The following is a 21,409-nucleotide window of genomic DNA, read 5'->3' as shown; positions in this document are numbered from 1 at the left end:
TCAAGGGCTTGCTAGGTGCTTCCCCAACAGCTGTCCTTCCTTCCTTGACACCAGACCCGGGTTATGTTTACGGTGGCAATGTGTCCAGCCTCAGCAACATAGCCAACTGTCCCCGCCTCCCTTGCAGCTATAAGTGACCATGTGACATGGTTCTGGCTAATAAGACATAAAAGAAGTTTACTGGAGGAGGAGGCATGGAAAATGTTTGCCTGTCCCTCTCCTGGTCTTTCTGCCTTAACCATAACAAGATGGCAGCCATCTTGAAAACACAAGGGAAAAGGCTAAAAGAATCATAAAGACACCAACCCTAAGCTCTACCAGCCACCAAACCCATGCTTGTAGCCACAGCTGCTAGACTTTGTTATCAAGCCAAATTAAGCCCCACATCTTGATGGCACTATTGTACAGATTCTGTTACTTGCAGCCAAAGGCATCCTAACTGAAACACATAGGACAGAGTGCCTGGAGCAGAGAGAAGGGCAGGCAGGCTGGATTATACGGGAGCTCAAGGTCTGGTTAAGGACTTTGTATTTCACCTTGAGAACCAAGAGAAGTCACTGAATCATTTTTTAGAAAAATGCAAAATAAAACCACGAGATACTACTTTATACCTAGCAGGATGGCTATAGTCAAAAAGACAGACAGTAAGTAATATTGGTGTAGATGTGGAAAAACAGGAACCCTCATGCATTGCTGGCGGGAATATCTAATGGTACATACAGCCTCTTTGGAAAACAATTTGGTAATTTCTTAAAAAAATTAAACATAAATTTACCATATGATCCAACAATTCTATTCCTAAGCATTTATCATCCCAAAATGAAAACAGATGTTTACACAAAGGTACACAAATATTCATAGCAACATTATTAATAATAGCCCCAAACTGGAAATATTCACCAACTTAGGTATCTACCAAGTAGTGAATGGATACACAAAATGTGAAATTGTATCCCTCACAATGGAATACTATCTATACTAATAAAAGGGTAATATGCTTATTAGACCAGACATCTTCTGGACGACCTTCCGGACGTCCTTCTGGACAAAGCCATGGTGGCGGGGCCGAGGCAGAGTTGGTTAGGGGCGATCAGGCCAGCAGGGGAGGGTGATCAGGCCGGCAGGGGAGAGCAGTTAGGGGGATCAGGCTGGCAGGCAGGTGAGTGGCTAGGAGCCAGCAGGGGAGAGCAGTTAGGGAGATCAGGCTGGCAGGCAGGTGAGTGGCTAGGAGCCAGCATCCCGAATTGCGAGAGAAGTCCTGGATTGGAGAGGGTGCAGGGTGGGCTGAGGGACTCCCCCCTCCCATGTACAAATTTCGTGCACCGGACCTCTAGTTTAACAATAAAAAGGAATAAACTATAAATACCTGCTACAATATGGAATCCAAAACATTACGATGAACTTCAAAAACATTATGCTAAGTGAAAGGAGCCAGACAAAATTGTATGATTCTCAATTATATGAACTGTCCAAAAAAAAAGGCAAATCCATAAAGGCAAAAAATTGATTAGTGCCTGGAGAGGAAATTCACTATAAACATGTATGAAGGATATTACTAGGTGATGAAAATGTTCTACAGTGGGTTATAGTTATGGTTGTTCAACTTGGTAAAATTGCTAAAAATGGTTGTATTGTATGTTTTAAATGGGTGAATTTTATGGCCTGCAAATTGCATCTCAAAATTGTTAAAAGAGAGAGAAGCCACCAAAGTATTTTAAGCACGGTGGGAGATGATCCAATTTTTATTGGCCAATAGTATATTTTTATAGTTGAAAGGGTCTAATCACTTTGTTATACACCTGAAACTAATCTAATATTACATGTCGTCTGGCTGGCATGGCTCAGTGGTTGAGCATCAAATTATGAATCAGGAGGTCACGGTTCAATTCTCAGTCAGGGCACATGCCCGGGTTGTGGGCTCAATCCCCAGTGTGGGGTGTGCGGGAGGCAATGATTCTCTCTCATCATTGATGCTTCCATCTCTCTCTCCCTCCCCCTTCCTCTCTGAAATCAATAAAAATATATTTAAAATAATAATAACAATAATATTACATATCTACTGTAATTGAAAAGTAAATTTTAAAAAAAAGTGAAAGGGCCCAGTGGTCTACTCAACTGAAACTCAAGAGACTTGCCAGGTCCCAGCTCTAATTCTTTGGGTAAAAACACTACTCCTTGCAGAGGAAAGAGATAGAAAAACAAGAGTGCACTGACCACAGCCAAAATTGATAGCTTGATGCAAATAGAACTGAGGTGGGAAGAAATGCCTTTAAAACCATCCTCTGGTGCCTCTCTGTTTCCCTAGCACGTAGCACATCAATCCTCCCAGACTCACCAGGCTTGGACAGGCAGAAGCGGTTGACTCCTTTGGAGAGGTTATAAATCCCCACATTCTCAGGTCCATTTCCATCCTGATAAAACTCCTAAGGGACCAAAGCCAATACAATGACTTACCGGGGGAGATGGAGACACAAGATGATTAATAATATTTCTGTTTCAGAACCAGTCATCTGTTTTGCCCATTAATCATTTGAGCAGTTGGGTGCCACAGGAAAATTAAAAACCTTCAAAAACTTCCAACAAAAAACGTGCTCTTTTTCATTTGGTCGACTAACATTTATTGAGCACCTGCTTTGTGATAGACCCAGAGCTGGGCTTTGGTTGTTGACAAGGCTCCTGTTCTCAAGTGGTTTACATTCTAACATAGGTAGACAGAAAATCAATGTGGTCAACAAAGGAATTAGAGGACTTCAGTCAGTAAGTAATAGAGCTATAAGGAAAATCAACAGGGATCTGGATATAGAGTGATCCCCGTCGGTGTCTTTAACTTGTTGGTCTCAGGGCAGGCCTCTCCTGAGTAGGAAACATTGCGGCTGCAGCCTAAATGATGAGAATAAGCAAGTGCAAACATTTCTGGAGAAGACATAGCATTCCAAGCAGAGGGAAGAGCATGTGTGAAGGCCCAGAGAAGGGAGCGAGCTTACTGTGGATTGGGAGAAGGCCCGTGTGCTGAGGCTGAGTGAGCAAGGTAGAAAGTGGTAGGAGGTAAGATGGGAGTTGGGGGTGGGCCTTGTTAGCCATCATTAAGGAATGTGGATCTTATTCTAAGGGAAACAGAAATGTAATGGAGGATTTAAGGGAAGGAATGGCTTCCAAATGTCTATCACTTATTCTCAACTGGTTTCCTAAATGTCTATCACTTATTCACCATTTTCAATTCCTCAGCATCTAACATAGCAGTCACTTAATTGCTATTTGCCTCGGTTTCTCTACTGGCACCTGACAATGACATTTACCAATGCTTCAAGTCAAAAAAATTATATAAAATTCATAAATGGACCTCTATAGGTCTGCACAATGTTTCCTTTCCAGAAATCCATCTGGTATACTACCTATGAGGCCAGGGAGACCACATCAACAAGAGAATAAGATCCTGTCTAACAGTTCTGTCCTCTGAACCAAAATAAATATAGCAGAGAAACTCAGTCAGCTGCACCTGTTAATAATAGCGGTATATACCAAGGAAATTTTAAATGCATTAAAGCTTTACTTAAACCTCCCTATAACCCTGAGAAGTGGATATTATGATCTCAGTTTTAGAAGAGAAAAATGAGGCTCAGAAACATTAAATGAAGTTGCCCAAGGCTACACAACCACTGTGCTTTGCACTACATCAATGACTCCCCCAAATCATCAGTTAGAATTTAATGTGAGGCCAGGAAGTGACCCAAATAAAGGCATCTTCCACTGAGGTATTTTAAATGCTTCCTGATGAAGCTGTCCATATTAGGTGGCTGAGTGGAGGGGCAGAAAAGGAAATCTGACTAGACTTATGGTTATAATCTTCTTGGCACACTAGTCCTTCTTGCTCTCCAAAGGCACGTGCCCTTCCAGATAAGAGGATCCTCAGAAGCCACGCATACCAGAGTGATGGCATGAGAAAGGGAACATCTCAGCATATAGCCCGTCTGCCTAAACTCAATCGCTGACACGTCGTCTTCCAGAACCTCCACCTCCAGACTCTTGTTCTTCCAGCACCAATCTTCATGCATGATGCTTACTGGAAAAGCACACAACACAAAGAGACACATGGGCATAGAGCACACCACTCCTGGAATACCACTGGAAAAAATTATAATGAATTCACTAATTATTTAAAAATGTGTGTATACATATACACACTTTAAATATGCATACATACATATGTATATACATACATATCAACAAACATAATACACACACACAAATAGCAATGCTTAGAAGTAACTACTAAAGAAAAATTGAAACCAACGGCCATTAAAATCACCAAGACAGAAATTCAATTGTGTTTAAACATCAGGCTACTAGTAAGATATTCAGAAATCACCAAACTTTTTCTGTCATGAGCCACAGAGCAAACATTGTCAACTTTGTAGGCCACATGGTCCCAACTATTCAACTGTTTACAGTATACAAGCAGCCATAAACAATATATAAACAAATGGGCATAGCTGTGTTCACATAAAACGTAATTTATAAAAACAGGCTGTTGGCCCTGAGGCTGTAGTTTGCCAACACCTGATATAATGGAAAATGTAATTCCCCAGAAAAAGGAGTAGATTTTACAAGCTATTCTCTGCCAGCAGCTCCAAGCTGAGCTTTGAAAAAGCAGAAATACAATATGGCAATGGGTACTTTTGAGAAACTCAGGGAAAAGAGAACCAGTGTTTGCCAGCACCCACTGCTTTACCAGGCACGGTGCAAGAGCTTTACACCTGTATTTCATTTAGTCTTACCTCCTGCAGAAAGTCTATCACTCCTCTTTTACAGATGAGAAAGCTGAGTCTCAAGGATGGCCAAGGTCACACAGCTGCTAATGGCAGCACACTGTGTTATCATTCCACACTCGCTTTTTCAGCATTTAGAAATAAAATGGCATGACTGAGGGCACCCTCCCAAAAGAGAAGAGTGTGGGCTATCCTGATATGGTGGCAGCTGGTTCTTGGAGCCTCAGTTAAATAAAGCACATTCAAGGTCACAGGTCAGAGAAGAGCTAAACAAGTAAGAGTGTACATTTGGGATGCAATTTGGGAGCTGGGTTTTAGAACGCTTAGAAAGAAGGCCATGAGGGCGTGTGAGGGCCATGAGAGGCTGTCTTAGTGTCTTACTTTTGTATTTTCCAGGGAGCACATTGTCAAACGTGAAAGTCATCGAGTTGACCTTGCCGGAGAGCTGGAGGCTCCGCTTCTCGCCCTGGCGGCTCAGGGACTGCAGGGTCACCAGCAGGTCGCCGCAGGTGTCTGCAGAGAAAAGACAGGAGGGCCTCATTTGACTGCCCTCATGAACCAGAGCACACGTTCGACCTCTGTGTGCTGCTTGCTATCTTTTATCTCCTGAAGGCCAGTGCCAGGGTTCCTTTAAAGCTAACATGTAGCTGCTCGATTCTAAAAAGCCCCCCATGTTGGACATCAGTACCAAGCAAGGAAACCACCACTGGGGAAAGCAGCGCCACCATTTATTGAAATGGGGAAAGTAGTATTTATGGAGTACCAAGAAGAGCCAGAGAAAAAGAGAAAGGTGATGAAAACTTACTTAATACCCACTTTATACTAGGCATAGAACTGGGCCTCTTATCATCATCATCACCATCATCATCATCATCATCATCTTAATACTAGTAGCCCTACGCACGAATCCGTGCGTGAGTAGCTTGCTGCCACTTGCCTCAGCTGGCCACCCACCCACCACCAATGGTAGCTCTCTGCTGCTCATAGCTCTCTGCCCACTGCCCCGCCCTCCTGTAGCTCTCCCGCCACTCATAGCTTGCTGCCCCGCCCTCCTGTAGCTCTCCACCACTTGTAGATTTGTTACAGCATAACAGATAATTAGCATATTCCTCTCTTATTATATAGGGTTACTAATAATAGCAAAGATTTAAATAGCTCTTGCTGTGTCCCGAGTACTTCTAAAGGCTGTATGTACATACACTAACTCACCTGACTGTCACAATAAGCCTATGAGGCAGGTACTATTATCATCTCCATATTATAGATAAAGGACTCAAAGCACAGAGAGTTAAGTAATTTGCCCCAGGTCACACAGCAAAGGTTCAAGCCCATGTGGTCCGGCTTCAGAGTCTATGCAGTCACTGTGCTACACTGTCTCTTGATGACCACATTTAACCTTCATTAAAACCCTCTGACAGCAGCAGTATTGCCATTTAACAGAAGGAAAGCAGAAGCTGGGAAAGTAAATGCCGAGTCTCCTACCTGGAGAGTGACAGAGCTGGGACTGAAACCGGGGCCTAATTCCACCTTCCTTTCAGAGCCAGAGGGAGAAAAAGAGACCCACATGTTCTTTCAGGAGCCAACGCAGAACGACTCCCAGAGAAATGTTTCTATGACGCACTGTGGCAATTTTTCAAAAAGAACTAGATGCAATATGACCCTCCAAACCACTGCCCAGGAGCAGCTTCTGCCTTCATCTTTAACGCTGCCCCGTGAGGGGAAGCTCACCCCCGCCCCCACAGGCCTGCTTCTGTGAAACCATCTGTTCCTGCCTGCCATGGACATCTTACCCAAACACGAGACTTTCCCAGAAACTGATGCCAAAAACTGCACAAAGGCCACATCCATCACAGGCCTGTCCTTCACAGTGAGAGGGAACGTCTGGGGTTTCAATGTCAGCCCCGCTCGGGTCTCTGCCTCAGGAACCACCACCTGTGGGAACACAGGGCAACATCAGCTATATCAGGGTTGCTGCTCCTCTGGCCTACGGGGCACCAGAACATTCATCTGGGCCCAAGGTCAAACAGATTTCCAAGGACAAAGGTTCATTTCTAGGCCGAGTTTTACACTCACAACAAATATGCAAGTAGCCAGTGTGAAGACAACACATTTCTAATCAGACAAAAAACCCATCCCCAGCAGTGCCTTGGTGCAAACAAAAGCCCATCGGGCATAACTCTCCAGAGACACCCGAGCTGTGGTCCATCACCTGAACACGGGGTGGAAACCACACTTAATCCCAGAACCTTTTCCTGGCTTGAGGTCACACGTGACATAAGCTATGAACTTGCCGACGCTGCTTGGGTGCCCAATAGTGAAATTACGCCATTTTCTTCTTCCTTTTCTTCTATGGGCCTTTCTCAGGCTAACGAGAGGGACTGGGAAAGAAGGCAATGGTCACGTTTTTCATCCCTAGTAAAGATTACATTTCGGAACTGCCCTTCCTTGGATAAGTCCCTGCTCTGAAAGGGCTTCCAAAGGCTTGTCAGTGTGGCCAGCTTTGCAAGAAGCTGCTGTCTAGTAAAGGAGCTGTCAGTCCACACACCACACTGTGCGATGGAAGCAGGAAGACACTGTTCTCCCACACAGGTCCTCAGAGGGAGGGATCCTACTTGCCCTAGAGGAGAGCAAGTCATAAAAGGAACCTTCCCAGCCCGCTCCATTCCCTCACTTGCTCTTTCTCAGGGAGGAGGAGCAGCAGCTGACTTGATGGGTGAGGGTGTGAAATCCACTGAGACATGGCCTTTCCCCGTGGGCACGGCCTCTGCACTGAAAGGCACAGTGGGCTGACCTTTGGTCCTGTTGTGTCTCCTGCCTGCTGGCCTCATCTGTGCTCACCGTGCAGTGAGACCAAGGGCCGAAGTCTCCCAGCCTCTCTGCTTGCCCAGATGGAGAAACCAGCGGTGCCTGCCCAGCATCTCCCATTCAGGGCAAGGCAGGAAAAGGCCTCAAGTTCCAGAAGCCATGCACTGTGGAAGTTACTGAGCTGCCATTAATAAAGAGTTCATTTTAATTTCCTTTGGGACTCATGGATATTCTGCAGCAGCCAAAAGCCTGCGAAGGTGGAGGTGTGATTGGCAGCCGGATACTAAGCCCTAATAAACATCACACTGGAAAAGAGAAAGGCCTGTCCCATCATTTTTAAACTGATTGCCTGTCTGCTCCACTCACAGTGACATGCAGGAATGTAAAGATGTCAACATAAGAAGTTGGGAATGGAAATGCTCCTTCCCTAACGCATTCTGGCTAATAATAACCCTTTGAAAAAATGCTCTTTTTCAAATATCTTAACTAGAATAAAACTCATCATACCTGTACTTTGTAGGTCCCTGGTTTTGCTTTAAAACAAAATGATCCATGAGCATCCGTCTCCACGGTGACCAAAGACTTGTCCTTGTCTTGAGAAGACAGGACAACTTTGTATTTACTCATCTGCTTGACAGTGTCAGGGAAACGAATGATTGATATCTGGCCGCAGACACTGAACCTGCAACAAAGGGACCATTCATTCCAGCATGAGAACTCAATTATAACAGGAAAGGTGCTTATCAACCAAAATTACATGTCCATCTTCCAGCCCTTGTCCCTGAGACTAGATTCATCTTAAAAGACAGGAATGCAGCCCAAATGGTTCCAGTTTTAAAGGCAACCTTTGGAAAGATCGGACCTCTTTCTAATAAGGGGAAAGGCAGAGTGGGGGCCCAATGCAGGGCTGTGTGTGTGTTCTGGGTGACATCTGACAACCCCCACGGTGGAAGTGACTTTTAGAAAATCTGTAGGTGATAAAAAAAATGTTTCAGGTAATTGAATCTTTGGCAATGGAGCAGCCTCAGACTGAGAATATGGGCCAGTCCTTAAAAGCAAGAGCTGTAAGCTGCCTAAGAAAGTGTGGTATTACCAAGGCCATAAAACAAGGCAGTTATCAAAGACAACTTCCTCGCCTGTGATTACATATAATGTGTGGATAAGAGGAGCAATCTGGGAGATCTGAACATAAAAGGTAATTAAGTTAGAAAAATGCAAAGCTAAAGCTAAACTCCTTAGGAGCAAGGAACCAAGAAAAGCAACTTGTAATTGACAAGCCCTATTAAGGTAATGATTCTGACCGGGCTGCATGAGCAGTGTGTAAAGGGCTCCAAAGTGTGTCTGGAGAGGCCCCTGAAAAGCACGTCCACACCCTGAGGAAGACCAACGAAGACCATCCTCAGTGATGCTCTTCACTTTCCCGTCAGCTGATGTGTCCAAGTACAGTAAGGTACCACAGCTGAAGGCCATGACGACTTCCTCAACGAACTAAAGGTTAAATTTTCTAATCTTAAAGAATCATTTTAGATAAAAATCAGTTGTCAATTCTGACAAAAAGATAACAAAGTGCTGGATTCAACGTTGGGTAATCATGGGTGAACTAGATAATGGAACACCCACTCTGCAGCAAATAAAGGAACAACAGAAGGCACAACAAAGTGGTGGAATACTGTGTGTGTGAAATCTGGGAATAATAAAGAGCAGTCATTTCTCAGTGACTGACCCAGCCAAATGAGCTTTGGTGTGGGGGCCAAAACTACAGCCCAGTGGCCAAGTCCAGCCCGCCAGCCCGCCAGCCACCTTGTTTTGTACGGACCTGAGCTGAGGATGGTTTTCATATTTTCGTTTTCTTTTAACTTTTAAAAGGTTAAAGGAAAAATAAAATCAAAAGAATATTACATGATACATAAAAATGATATGAAATTCAAAATTCAGTGTCCTAAATAAAGTTTTATTGGAACACAGCCACACCTATTCATTTAGGAATTATCTATGGCACATTCATCATAGAGACCATTAAGACCCAAGAAGCAACAAATATTTATTCTCTGACCCTTTACCGAAAAGTGTGCTAGCCCCTGATGTAGATGAAAAGGTATGCACTTTGGTTCTCATATTCCTCTACTGCACACTTTCGGAATAAAAGGACAAGAGAATATTGATAAATTATTCTTAAGGACCTTTCATGGTCTCCTAATTCATGTCCATGTCAGGGCGAATGTCACCTAATTTGCTTCAAGCTGAATCTCTCCTAAGTTTTAAATATTTGAAGCATAAGATCTGTTTTAGCTCATATTCCCAATTAAAGAGAAGTGTCCATATTATATTTCAACTATAAAATAAAAAAATTAATTAAAAAAAAAAGAGCGAGAAGTGTCCAGTTACCCTAAACCTCAAATGTATATTGGTTTAGTTTAGAAAAAAAAAACTAAAAAAAACAAACTGGTAGGAGAGTATTTGTTATATTGAAGGCCTTAAAAATTGATTTGTGTCAATAAATTCTTTCATCGGGGCTTAATAATTTATGAATAAAAACTGTTAATTTTGGTGTATTGTGGAATAACTATATCCTCATAGTCATTTGGACAGAAGTCAAAGAGTTTGTTTTTCAAATAAATTGAGATTTTTTTTTTTAAGTAACAAACAACAATAAATTAAAAGGCAAATGTGCCATGTTGGCCCAAAAGGAAAATGATGAATTTCCCCAAAGGTGCTCAACAAATGTTTTCTTTCTTTGACCCCTATATTCCATTTTAAAGAAAATAAATATAAATGTATTTCCCCCTCTCCATGAACTGCACTTCCTCCATCCACCCCATTGTTCAAATAAGCAACCTGGGACTCCGACAGCACAAGACCCATTGATTCTCTCTCCATACTACCTGTCAAATCTCTACTTCTCACTCCCTCTCCTGCCAGCACCTGGTCCCAGCACCACCGTATCTCCTCCAGACAACTGTCACCACCTTCTTTCTAGTCCCTCCATTAGGTACTCTGGCTTCCCTCTGATCCATGTTCCACACAGCAGCCAAAAAATAAAAAACCTTTCTAAAATGACCTGATCCATATCGCTTGCTGAAAACTCTTCAATAGCTTTCCATTGCATTTGGGGATAAGCCCATCTCTACAAGACGGCTGTAAGTCACATAGCTCTCCCACCTCACCACTGCCTCCAGCCACGCTGGCTGTCTTCCAGAGAGTGCCCTTCTCCCCCTCCAGGCCTGCGCCCACGCTGTTCCCTCTACCTGGGAAGTTCTTCACTTAGCTAACTTGTAGTCCTCCAGAGGGTCCCAGTGACCCAGAGAGGCCTCCGTTAGCTCCCCATTTATATCAAGTCCTCACAGAGCCCCCAGTCTCTGCCCAGCACAACACCTACTTTCATTTACAATCACAAGTTTACTCGTCTTGAGTCTGTCTCCCCAGTAAGATGAAAGCCCTGGCTTTGGGATGTTAGGTTTCTTTTTACTGTTATATACCTGGCATTTCTAACAGTGGCTCACCCAGAGTAGCTGTTCAAAATGTTTATGAAGCGAAAGGGGGAGGACGTAAGTCCAAGAATTGTGTCCTGAGCTCCATGACAGACATGGTACCAGGTTCCATAGTTGATGTACTTCCTGATTTCCCGTTTGACACTGAATCCCAACCTTGACCAGGCAAATGGACTGTGTTTTCATGGCTCAGCTTCCTGGATCTCCCTGCCCACCAGGCACTACTTCATACCTAAAATCCACCCTTCAAACACTGGCATTTCATTTCTGGTGTACTGATTTCCCAATTCTACTTCTGGCTGCCACCTGCAGCCAAATCTTTAGGCTTTACCTTCCATTCAAGGATCTATTGAAGAGCTCCACCTAGTGGCCCTACAGACTCCAAAACTGAACCCTCATCACCTAACTGGCTCTCCCTACCCACAGCGGGTGGCACCACAGTCATCCTGCCCCTCAAAACGGAAACCCCATCTGTCCTTCCCTTCCCTATAAGGCAAGCCCTCACCAACTCTCTTTTCAGGCCTCCTGTCTCCAAGTCTTGTCCCCTTCAAAGCCATCCTCCACCATGCCACCTGAGTGCCTCACTAAACACAAAAGTCTACCCATGTTCCCTCCATGCTCACACTGTCCACTGGTCCCTGGGCCCCCAGTGGAGAAAGCCCTCAACTTCCAATGGGGTGTGAGGAGGTCTGCCCCTCCTCTGCCTGCCCAGCACTTCATGTGCCAGCAACACCAAGCTTTACACCACCATCACACCTGCTGCTCAGAAACTATGCACCTGTTCATGCCGCCTCTCTCCAAGCAGACACTGTCCCTCTCCGTTTAAGTTATTGAGCACCTATTACTCTCAAGAAAGACGGCAGCATCCCCACTCTACAGGTAACACAAGTGCGAGGAAGATCTGAGATGTGACTCCAAGGCCTGGGTTCATTGCACCACATGTCATCACTACCTGATAAAACTACACAAATTCAAGCACAGGATGTCCCCTCAAATGCAGTAAATACAACAAAGCAGGAAGAACTATGACAACAGCTCGGAGCATCTTACAACAAACCTCCTCAACCAACTATAACATATTCCAAAGTCTTCAAGAATTAGGCCATGGAAGTCCCCACAGATGTGAAGTCCGACACGAAAGATCCTTTTCTTTAAGAATCCAGCATGTAAGTACCTTCAGTTGATAAGACTTAGCACTAATCTTTCAGCCTGAATTTCTCGACAGGAGTCTGAGACGGCATGTGGCTCCTTGGCAGAAACAGTCAGATCAAAGGTGACTTTGTTCTCTGCTGGCTGCTGACATAAGCACTGGTGCTCCCAGACCCAAACATGATAACCTTACCCCGTGGCAATGATGTCAGCCAGCTGAGGAGTGTTAGGTGCAATTTTGATTGTGACAGTTTCAAAGTAGAGGTGCTCTTTCTGCGCATGGATGGTGTATGTGCCAGTGGTTATGTTCTCCAGACGGAATGAGCCATCAGCTTTTGTTTTGACTGTAAAACAAAACACGCCAACAAAAGATGAGCCAAAAAAGAACTGCCTAGCCCTCCATATTCACAGGAATACGTGAGACAGAAAGCTGACATATTTTCACAGTCATTAGGGTTTTGTTTCCTTTCCGTTGGTCTGTGATCAAACACTAGCCCCAGGGGCCAACACGTCTGCCCACCTTTGATTTGGTTATTCAGAGTGACGACTGCCTCCGGAACACCTTCTCCTTTGGGCCCATTCAGGACCCGCCCAGTGACAGAGAATCCCATGACATGGAACACGGGCTGGAAGATGAAGAACAGGAAGAAGGTTCTCGTGCATGACTCATGCCACCACTCACGACATCGCTCAGCATCTCTCTCACACTGGCTTCTCCCAGTCCCATATGCCAGCCACGCTCCTTCTCAGCTCACCTACACAAGTGGCTCCCCCACCAGCGGCACATTCCCTGAGTCTGTCTCCTTTCCTGTATTCCCAATAGTTGACATATTGATGTATGTCAAATAATTGAATACAACAGATCTATAGATTTACTTCCCCAGCTAAAGATCACAGAGTCAAACTGTTGAGAACCTACCTGCCCTTTCTCCTTTCCTTCCTCCTCCCTCCAGACGTCCCATTTTGGTGTTCTCCAGCCCCCCAAGCTTAAACCCAGCATCACTTCAACATCAGTCTGTCCTGTGGATTTCACCTCAGCAAGGTCTCCCAAACTCTTCTCCTGCCTCTTCCTACCACACCCTGAATTCAAGTCCTTAACGACTCCACCCCAGCTGCTGCACTGCCCACAGCGTTTTGTAGTTGGGTTATCTGTGTCTGCCCATCCCACTCCTGAGGGCCATGGCTTTGTTCTCTCTGCAGCCTCTATGTTCCAGCCACCCCAATGCTTGGTTCCTCACGCTGACCACATGGTGCACCACATGCGTCCCTCACAGGGGCTTCCACACCAGCTGCTTCCTCAGCCTGGATCTTCTCCCACACCTAGACAAGATCTGGCAGGAAGCCAGTCATTTTCATCAATCAGGTTTCAGTTCAAACTGTCACCACCTCCGAGAAGCTTTCCCTGACTATCCTATCTCAGTAGTCCCTGCCTCCCACCCCAGCCAGTCACTGTCCATCATACTAATCTATTAGCTTCATCAAAAAATGATGGATATCTGAAATGTCCTTGTTTGATTTATTATAGTTGTTTCCCTCCCATTAGAAATGTAAGATCCATAGAGATGAAGACTTTTTCCATCTTAGTCACTGGTACATAGTAGGCACTCAATAAATAACTCATGGATGAATGAATGAATGAATGAATGAATGCATATATGCCACAGCATTTGAGAGTGCTTGAAAAAAATAAAATGGCTTCCTTTTTATTCAGGTAGTCCTTCTTGATCCTTCTAAAAAGATGTGGTTTATCCACTTATTAATCCATATATCCACTCAACAAACACTTTAGGTACCGACAATGTGCCAGGCACTAAGTCACATATTACGAATACAGTGAAGAGTAAGGCTGACCTCGGGCAGCTTACAGGCCCTCTCATACCTGAAATTCCCTTCACCTCTCTGTTTAAAAACGTGTCTTTCCCCACTCAACTGCTCCTGCTCTTCTCCACAGGCCCCTGAAGCATGCAAGAACTTCATCTTCTCACCCTTCTCACCCGCTCCAGGGCGCAGCACAACAGTCAAGTGCTTTCCTGAACCTCACAAAGCAGAGTCAGGACCCCATGGAGCATGCCACCTGAATGCCAGCGCCTACCAGTGCAAGCTCCCTTAGTGCAGCACTTTCAAATGTAACATTACAAGAAAACAATTGAAATCTAATATTTTCAATAACTGTAACACTGGGTGGTCCGTTTAGGAAAGACTGTTATTTTCTTTTGGGATTTGCTCTATCTAGCTAATTTGCTACAGTAACCATTTTCAAATTCTGTAATTAAAGATGTGTGATGAAAAACACATTTACCCTCTATTTTAGGGCCTAAGGAGTTTATCAGGCTGCCATTCCCATCACCACGGTCCAAGCTCTGTCAGCTCTCACTGGTTGACTGCCACAGCCTCAACTGGTCCCCTGCTTCCACCCTGCCCCCTGGGAACTCTTCTCAACACTGTAGCCAAAGGCACCACACCTCTCCTCTGCTCAGAACCTCACCCAGAGTGGGGTTAATTGTCACCCAGAGTGGCCCACCAGGCCCGGTACAATCTGCCCCATCATCTCTCTGTCCTTCTGTCCTCTTCCTCCCTTCCTCACTCCTTCCATTCTAGCCACCCTGGCCTCCTGGGTCCCCCAAACTCTCTAAGCCTCAGAACCTTAGCATCTTCTATTCCCTCTGTCTTAAAACACCCTTCCCACAGAAGTATGGTTCACTGTCTCTTCCCCTTCAGGGTGTGGCTCAAATGTCACCTTCACAGCGAGATTTCCCGAGAACACCCTGTAAGACAGCCACCCGTCTCAATCCTGAAAATGTTATCTTCTTTCTTGCTTTATTGCTCTAGAGAACACTAATCACTTTCTAATATACGTTCATTTATTAGTATATTCATTTTCTGACATTAGAACATGAATTCCACAGAACAGGAATTTTGCTTTGTCCCTGCTGTAAGCCCACCCCTAGAATAGTACCAGAAACGATGTCACTGGCACTCAATAAACTTATTTCCCTGAATGAAGTAGCTATAACTAGGGCCCCAAGTCTCTAAGATAAAGACATGTAGTAAGAGGGCTGAGGTGTCTAGTGAATTCCAAGCTAAACTAGAAGAGTACAAGATTCTGGTGTTTCCAACAGCCCATCTTGATAAATTACTGATTATTTTCTTAAACTTGTTTGCAACACCTGTGCCCAGGGATGGGAACTCCAACAGCTGTCCCTCTAGAAGATGGGGAGTTCCTACCTCAATTTTCAGGCTGTCGTGTTCCACTGTAAAGTCGAGCCTGGAAGGAGCAACGTCAAAGGTAATCCTCTCCCCTCTGTAGAATGGAATCTGGAAGGAAGAGTCTGTTACTTGCTATGAGCCAATAACAAGATTCAACCATGAATATTAGTAATCGATCCGGCAGCCCACGAATGACAAGGGGTACAAGGCAGGCCAAGAGGAAATATCACTCTGTTGCTGTTTTAAGAGAAAGGCCTGCATTTCTGCAGCTATTACAGAGGGGCCAGAGCCTTATCCTAAATAACTGCTAAATAAAATGTTCACAAAACCGCGGGCCAACCAGTTAGTCTTAACCACCCAAATGGCATCGACTCTGACTGCACCCTCAGAGTCCCAAACACAAACAGAACGGAAACTGCCTCACTCACCACAGTGTAGCCCCCACTTGGCAAGGAAGAGAAGGAGAAGGTGCCATCTTCTTTGGAGACTGCGTGGCACAAATATACCAGACTCTTGTCTTGGGGCTGGAAGCCGGGCACTGGTGAGATGGTGCAGCCCAGCACATCCTAGGCCAGGAAAAACAGAACATGACTTCCTTATCCACTTACATGTTCGGACTATCATCAAATAGACACACTACAGGAAAACTTTCATAAGTTTTATGTCACAAAATATGTCTTTCGGAAATCTAAGGCATAGTAGAGGTGAAAGGAACAAAAATATTTACATTCAAGTTTAAAATGGCACAGTTTTCTTGGAAAAAAAAGACATGATTGCCCATCCCTACAATGGGTCACCATTCTCCAGATAAGAAAACGGAGCTCAGATGGACAGACAATAGTGCGGGAAAGGCCTAGAGCAGTGGCTCTCAACCTTCCTAATGCCGCGACCCTTTAATACAGTTCCTCATGTTGTGGTGACCCCCAACCATAAAATTATTTTCGTTGCTACTTCATAACTGTAATTTTGCTACTGTTATGAATCGTAATGTAAATATCTGATATGCAGGATGTATTTTCATTGTTACAAATTGAACATAATTAAAGCATAGTGATTAATCACAAAAACAACATGTAATTATATATGTGTTTTCCGATGGTCTTAGGCGACCCCTGTGAAAGGGTCGTTCGACCCCCAAAGGGGTCATGACCCACAGGTTGAGAACCGCTGGCCTAGAGAGAGGAAGGGATCGGGGAGGAGGGGGTCAATGCTGGGGAGAGGGGACACCTGTAATACAACAATAAAGATAAATTTTAAAAAGAAAAGAAAGAAAAAGGAGTTCAGGAAGGTGAAGAGACTGGCCCAAATTCGCACAGCTAGTAAGAGACAGAGCTGGGATTTGTCAGAAATGGATCTGATTGATTTCGAAACCTGTGCACTTTACACCAAACTCCACCATCTCCCAGGATAGACATTCAGTTTCTTATAAGTCAACAATGTTCTGAAACGTTGAGATTATAAATCAACCTTCACTGCATTTTAAATAGTATAGTCTCAGTGTCTCCTTTCTTCACTTTCCTTTGCTTACCTCTTTGGTTACTGAAGAAGAAAAGAGAAGAAACTTCACCCCTTTCATGGGCTCCCCATCACTGCGGACAGAGCCAGACACGTTGTATCCAGCCACAATCAGGGGACTGGCAGCGTTAGCGTTGGAGTTGGTCACTCGCACAGTGGTGCTTGCCTACAAAAGAAGATTTTAACTTCCAAAAAAGGGAAATAGTGTATATAAATTTAAAAAGCACATATAGGGGGTGGCAAATTGATGTTTCTCTCTTACATCGATTTTTTTTTTCTCTCTTTCTCTCCCTCTCTCTCTCTAAAGTCAGTCGATCAATCAATCAGGAAAGGAAGGAAGGGAGGGAAGAAGAGAGGGAAGGAGGGAGGAAGGGAAAGGGAGGGAGGGAGGAAGGGTAAGGGAGAGAGGCAGGGAGGGAGGGAGGGAGGGAAAGGAAGGAAGGAAGGAAGGAAGGAAGGAAGGAAGGAAGGAAGGAAGGAAAAAATAGAGAGAGAAACACTTGCAAAGTGTTTAAGAACATGGGGACATGAAAAAAGGAACGTAAAATTGCATATGTAGTATAATCACTATTTTTTCATGCACAAAATGAAGTAAAAGGAAATATGGCAAATGTAGATAATGGCAATTTCATCTGGATGGTGACATTTTACTTCTTTTACACATTTTCCACCTTCCAAATTTTTTGTTTCCACTCCTTGATTCTTTATGTTTCCATTTTTTAAAGTGAGCATGCCTTACTTTTCCCCTATGTTTAATGGTATATAAAGCATATATTTTTTAAACTACAGTACGATTTATGTGGAGAAAAGTACACATATTCTAAGTGTCCAGGGCAGTGATTTTCACAAACTGAGCACACCATGCCAACAGTGCCAAAAACAGAATAGAACGAGCCCCACAGCCCCGCTCGGGCTCATTTCCAGTCACGGCCCCCCTTAAGGGGCAGCCAGCATCCTGACTTTTAACAGCGCACTTTACTTTGAAACACAACTTTATATTAATAAACTAAATTCCTTTATGCATACAATTAACAATGTAAGCCTTAACATGTATTCTATTCGTAATATGTAAGCCACTGAGTTTTAAATAAAACATTTTTAAACCTAGGCTGAAACCATACCATCAATTGTAACTGCATAAAAACTATAGGGTAAAAACTGAAACACTTATTCTGATGCTTCTTGAGCAAGAATGAGACACAGCCTCAAACTTAACGTAAAAGCTAACATGTCGAAATGTCCCTTAAGTCTTTCTTATTTCAATTTGTTTTTCCACAGCTATTATAAAACCTCACCTAGTATATTTCTTCTTTTTTTGATCTTTTATTATAAACTATTTCAAACAATATAAGAAATACTCTACAGAACACCTATACACGCTCTAACCAGCTAAAGAAATGAGTAAAAATACAATTTAAGACCCTTACATCTCCCCTTCCTCCTCCCTCTACAGATGTCAGTATCCTAATTGGCATGTGTTTGGCATTCCTACCTACATCTGTGCAATTTTTCCACATATGAATACATCCCTAACTGGTATGATCAGGAGTGTTTTTAGTTACTATATAAATGGCATCATATTTCCTTATCCTTTGGCAACTTGCCTTTTTCCTTCACAGTAGGTTTTTAAATATAGTCGTATTGATGTATGTGGCTCTGGCGCATTCATTATGGCTGATGTGCAGAATTCGACTGTGTGATAAAACCACAATCCACCCTCCTCTTAATGAGCATTTAGGTTGTGTGCAATATTTTGCTATTGCAAACAAAGTTGCAATAAACATTCTTATATGTTCTCCTTGGGCACATATACAACAGTTTCTAGGATGTTAAGCATATTTATAGAATGTTGTTCTTGACTGAAAAAAGCACAACAAAAAATCTCCTCAGGTTCTTTTGTGTTGATTTGGCTTAAGATAGCTGTAGTTAATAACAAACCTATTTCACAGCAGGAAGACGATATTTTTACCTAAAACTGAAACCAACATAAGTAACATCTGCTACAGTGAAGGAGTTTCACCTTATAAATACCATCAAGCTCATCAGCAGCACCAATGTTTTTGCATCTACTTCTAGAAAACCATAAACTCATTTCACATCCTGAACCGAAACCCCTGCTGTCCCCAAACCAGCACGCTGTTGCCACACTAAAGACATAACGGAAATGCTTACCTCTTTCAATGCCCAGGTTGGATGAGTTGCAAGGATTTCATAATCTCCAGGAAGGACTTTAAAAAATGCAAACCTAAGGATACAAAATACCACTTAACTCACTCCCAACAACCCGAGTAGTTCTCATTTTATGACCAATATTGGAAAGCACAGAAAATGGTGTTTGAATTATCACAAACTTGCCGTTAGCTGGTTAGTGAGCATAAACAAAATTTCATCCTTCACTGCGCAAAGCCACATCAGACAGCACTTACTGAGCACTTACTGTGTGCAAGGATAGGTATTCTGTGTGCCGACAGGAAAGAGGGTTTATGTTTTCCTTAACCCCCAGGAATTCTGGCTTAAAAACCAGTCACTGTGGTTTAGCAGGCGTCAGTCATAGAATAGGCAAGTGAGTTTTGACAGAGGTGACAGGCATGAATAGGCAAGAAGGGAGTGATGTGTCAAAGGCACAGAAGTGGAAAGGAGTCACATGTAAGGACAGAGAACAGATCTGATAGGCTAGGCAGACACTAACACAGGATGATGCTGATGATATGGGAGGAAAAATGATAACAACCTCTGAATCCTATGCAAGAGCATTTAGACCTGTTATCAGAAACAAATATGACATTATGGGCTTGTATGCAAAGCAACAGCAATGAAAGCAGAAGCCAGTGAAGATCTCTCAGGTAGGTACTGACTAACCAAGACCAAAGTGAAATGAGCTGAGGTTGGAAATGGAAGAATTCTGACACATTTAACCCTTTAAATCTGCAAAGCACCAGACAATTAGAGGGCTAGTTCTAATGAAATGAACTACAAAAAGCATTCAGTTTCTTCTTTTGTGGTGGTATTTTATTATATCAAACTAGAGGCCTGGTGCACAAATTCGTGCACTGGAGGAGGGGGCGGGGGGGAAGTCCCCTCAGCCCGGATTGCGAGAGCGCACAGGCCAGGCCAAGGACCCCACAGGTGCATGATTGGGGCCGGGGAGGGATGCGGGAGGTTGGCCAGCTGGGGAGGGACCGAGGGAGGGCTCCAGGGTGTGTCCAGCCCGTCTCACTCCGTCCCAATTGGCTGGAGCATCTGACCCTTGGTGGTCAGTGCATGTCATAGTGAGTGGTTGAATAGCCTTAGCATATCATTAGCATATTATGCTTTGATTGGTTGAATGGCCGAATGGCCAATCACACACTTAGCATATTAGGTTTTTATTATATAGGATATTGCCTGTAATAACTGGATAGGGCTTGGCAATCACTTTGCTACAATAAAATTGAAGCTGCCACTGGATTTTGGTCTTAGTAAGATGTAGCCTACACTTCATATCCATGATATCCCTGGTCTGTAAGTTAGTATCTTCATTTAGTTAGTGCAGATAAAGAGATTCAGAAAGATCAAATCATTTATCCCAGCAAGGTCAACAGCAAACTACTAGCCTAGAGAAAATGAGAACTCCACATTCCTTCTATAGACCAGGGCTGGTGAGGCATCAATCAAGTGTTATTTCAAAAATAATTTCAACAATCATTTAAAAATTGAATGACTTACTGACAGATTCATTATAAACTTCAATTTTGCAGCTTAGTCAATTCTGTATATTAAAGTAGTAATGATCTGAATGCTCTCAAAATTATCAGTTGGAACTATTCTGCTATTAATCTTGGCACATCTGTTAACATTTACAACTCAGTGATATAAATCCATTAAATAAATGCTTTAAATTTGACTTAACAAGGTTAATTAAGTAGTCATCATTTGAACTACAAAACAATTTTGGTGTAATAGGGATAAAATGATTTGTAAAAATAATTGAGCTAACCTATATTTGAGGTAAGTTATTAAGCACATATGTCATGCCAAAAAGCTTGAAACACTAACACTAGGTAATTTAATCTGCTCAATAACTTTAGGATGGAAAATTTCATAATTATCATTTTTGAATGAGGAAATGGAGGTCAAGAGACCTTAAGTAACTTGCTCCTGGTTAAACAGCTAGTAAATGGGGAAACCAGGATTCAAACCCAGGCTCTTGGGCTCCAGAGCCAGTGCAAACCATTAAATAAAGACTGACTACATGCCAGGCCCTGCAGTAGGTGCTTGATAGGTGTTATCTCATATTCAGTAACCCCGCCAATGCTACATTCAATGGGTCAAATGACTTCCATTATACAGATGAGGAACTTGAGGCCCTGACGGGCATGAATTTGTCCAAAGTTAAGAGGCCAAATTAGGATTTGAACTGAGATCTCTCTAAACCCAAAGCTCTCCCACCTCCATCAGAGCCCCGCTCTAGCGACAAGGCAGGATGACACAAGCACAACT

The 21,409-nt window shown here is 43.5% G+C and overlaps 1 protein-coding gene across 1 annotated transcript in view; it reads right to left on the bottom strand.

Moving 5' to 3' along the window:
- LOC102429746 (nodal modulator 1) overlaps window positions 1-21,409 on the bottom strand; it is a 49,646-nt gene that overhangs the window by 19,148 nt on the left and 9,089 nt on the right. The window contains exons 5-15 of the mRNA XM_006101664.3: window positions 19,103-19,175; window positions 16,944-17,096; window positions 15,844-15,981; window positions 15,434-15,523; window positions 12,729-12,834; window positions 12,402-12,552; window positions 8,079-8,253; window positions 6,557-6,698; window positions 5,148-5,279; window positions 3,924-4,060; window positions 2,336-2,423 (exon numbers count right to left, since the gene is read on the bottom strand). Coding sequence (XP_006101726.1) covers window positions 2,336-2,423; window positions 3,924-4,060; window positions 5,148-5,279; window positions 6,557-6,698; window positions 8,079-8,253; window positions 12,402-12,552; window positions 12,729-12,834; window positions 15,434-15,523; window positions 15,844-15,981; window positions 16,944-17,096; window positions 19,103-19,175 — 1,385 coding nt within the window. The remainder of the gene's footprint in view (window positions 1-2,335; window positions 2,424-3,923; window positions 4,061-5,147; window positions 5,280-6,556; window positions 6,699-8,078; window positions 8,254-12,401; window positions 12,553-12,728; window positions 12,835-15,433; window positions 15,524-15,843; window positions 15,982-16,943; window positions 17,097-19,102; window positions 19,176-21,409) is intronic.

Source organism: Myotis lucifugus, unplaced genomic scaffold, assembly GCF_000147115.1.
Source record: "Myotis lucifugus unplaced genomic scaffold, Myoluc2.0 scaffold_376, whole genome shotgun sequence".
NCBI classification, from domain to species: domain Eukaryota; kingdom Metazoa; phylum Chordata; class Mammalia; order Chiroptera; family Vespertilionidae; genus Myotis; species Myotis lucifugus.
Note: the sequence above shows the minus strand (reverse complement) of the source record. Positions and strands in the feature narration are given on the sequence as shown.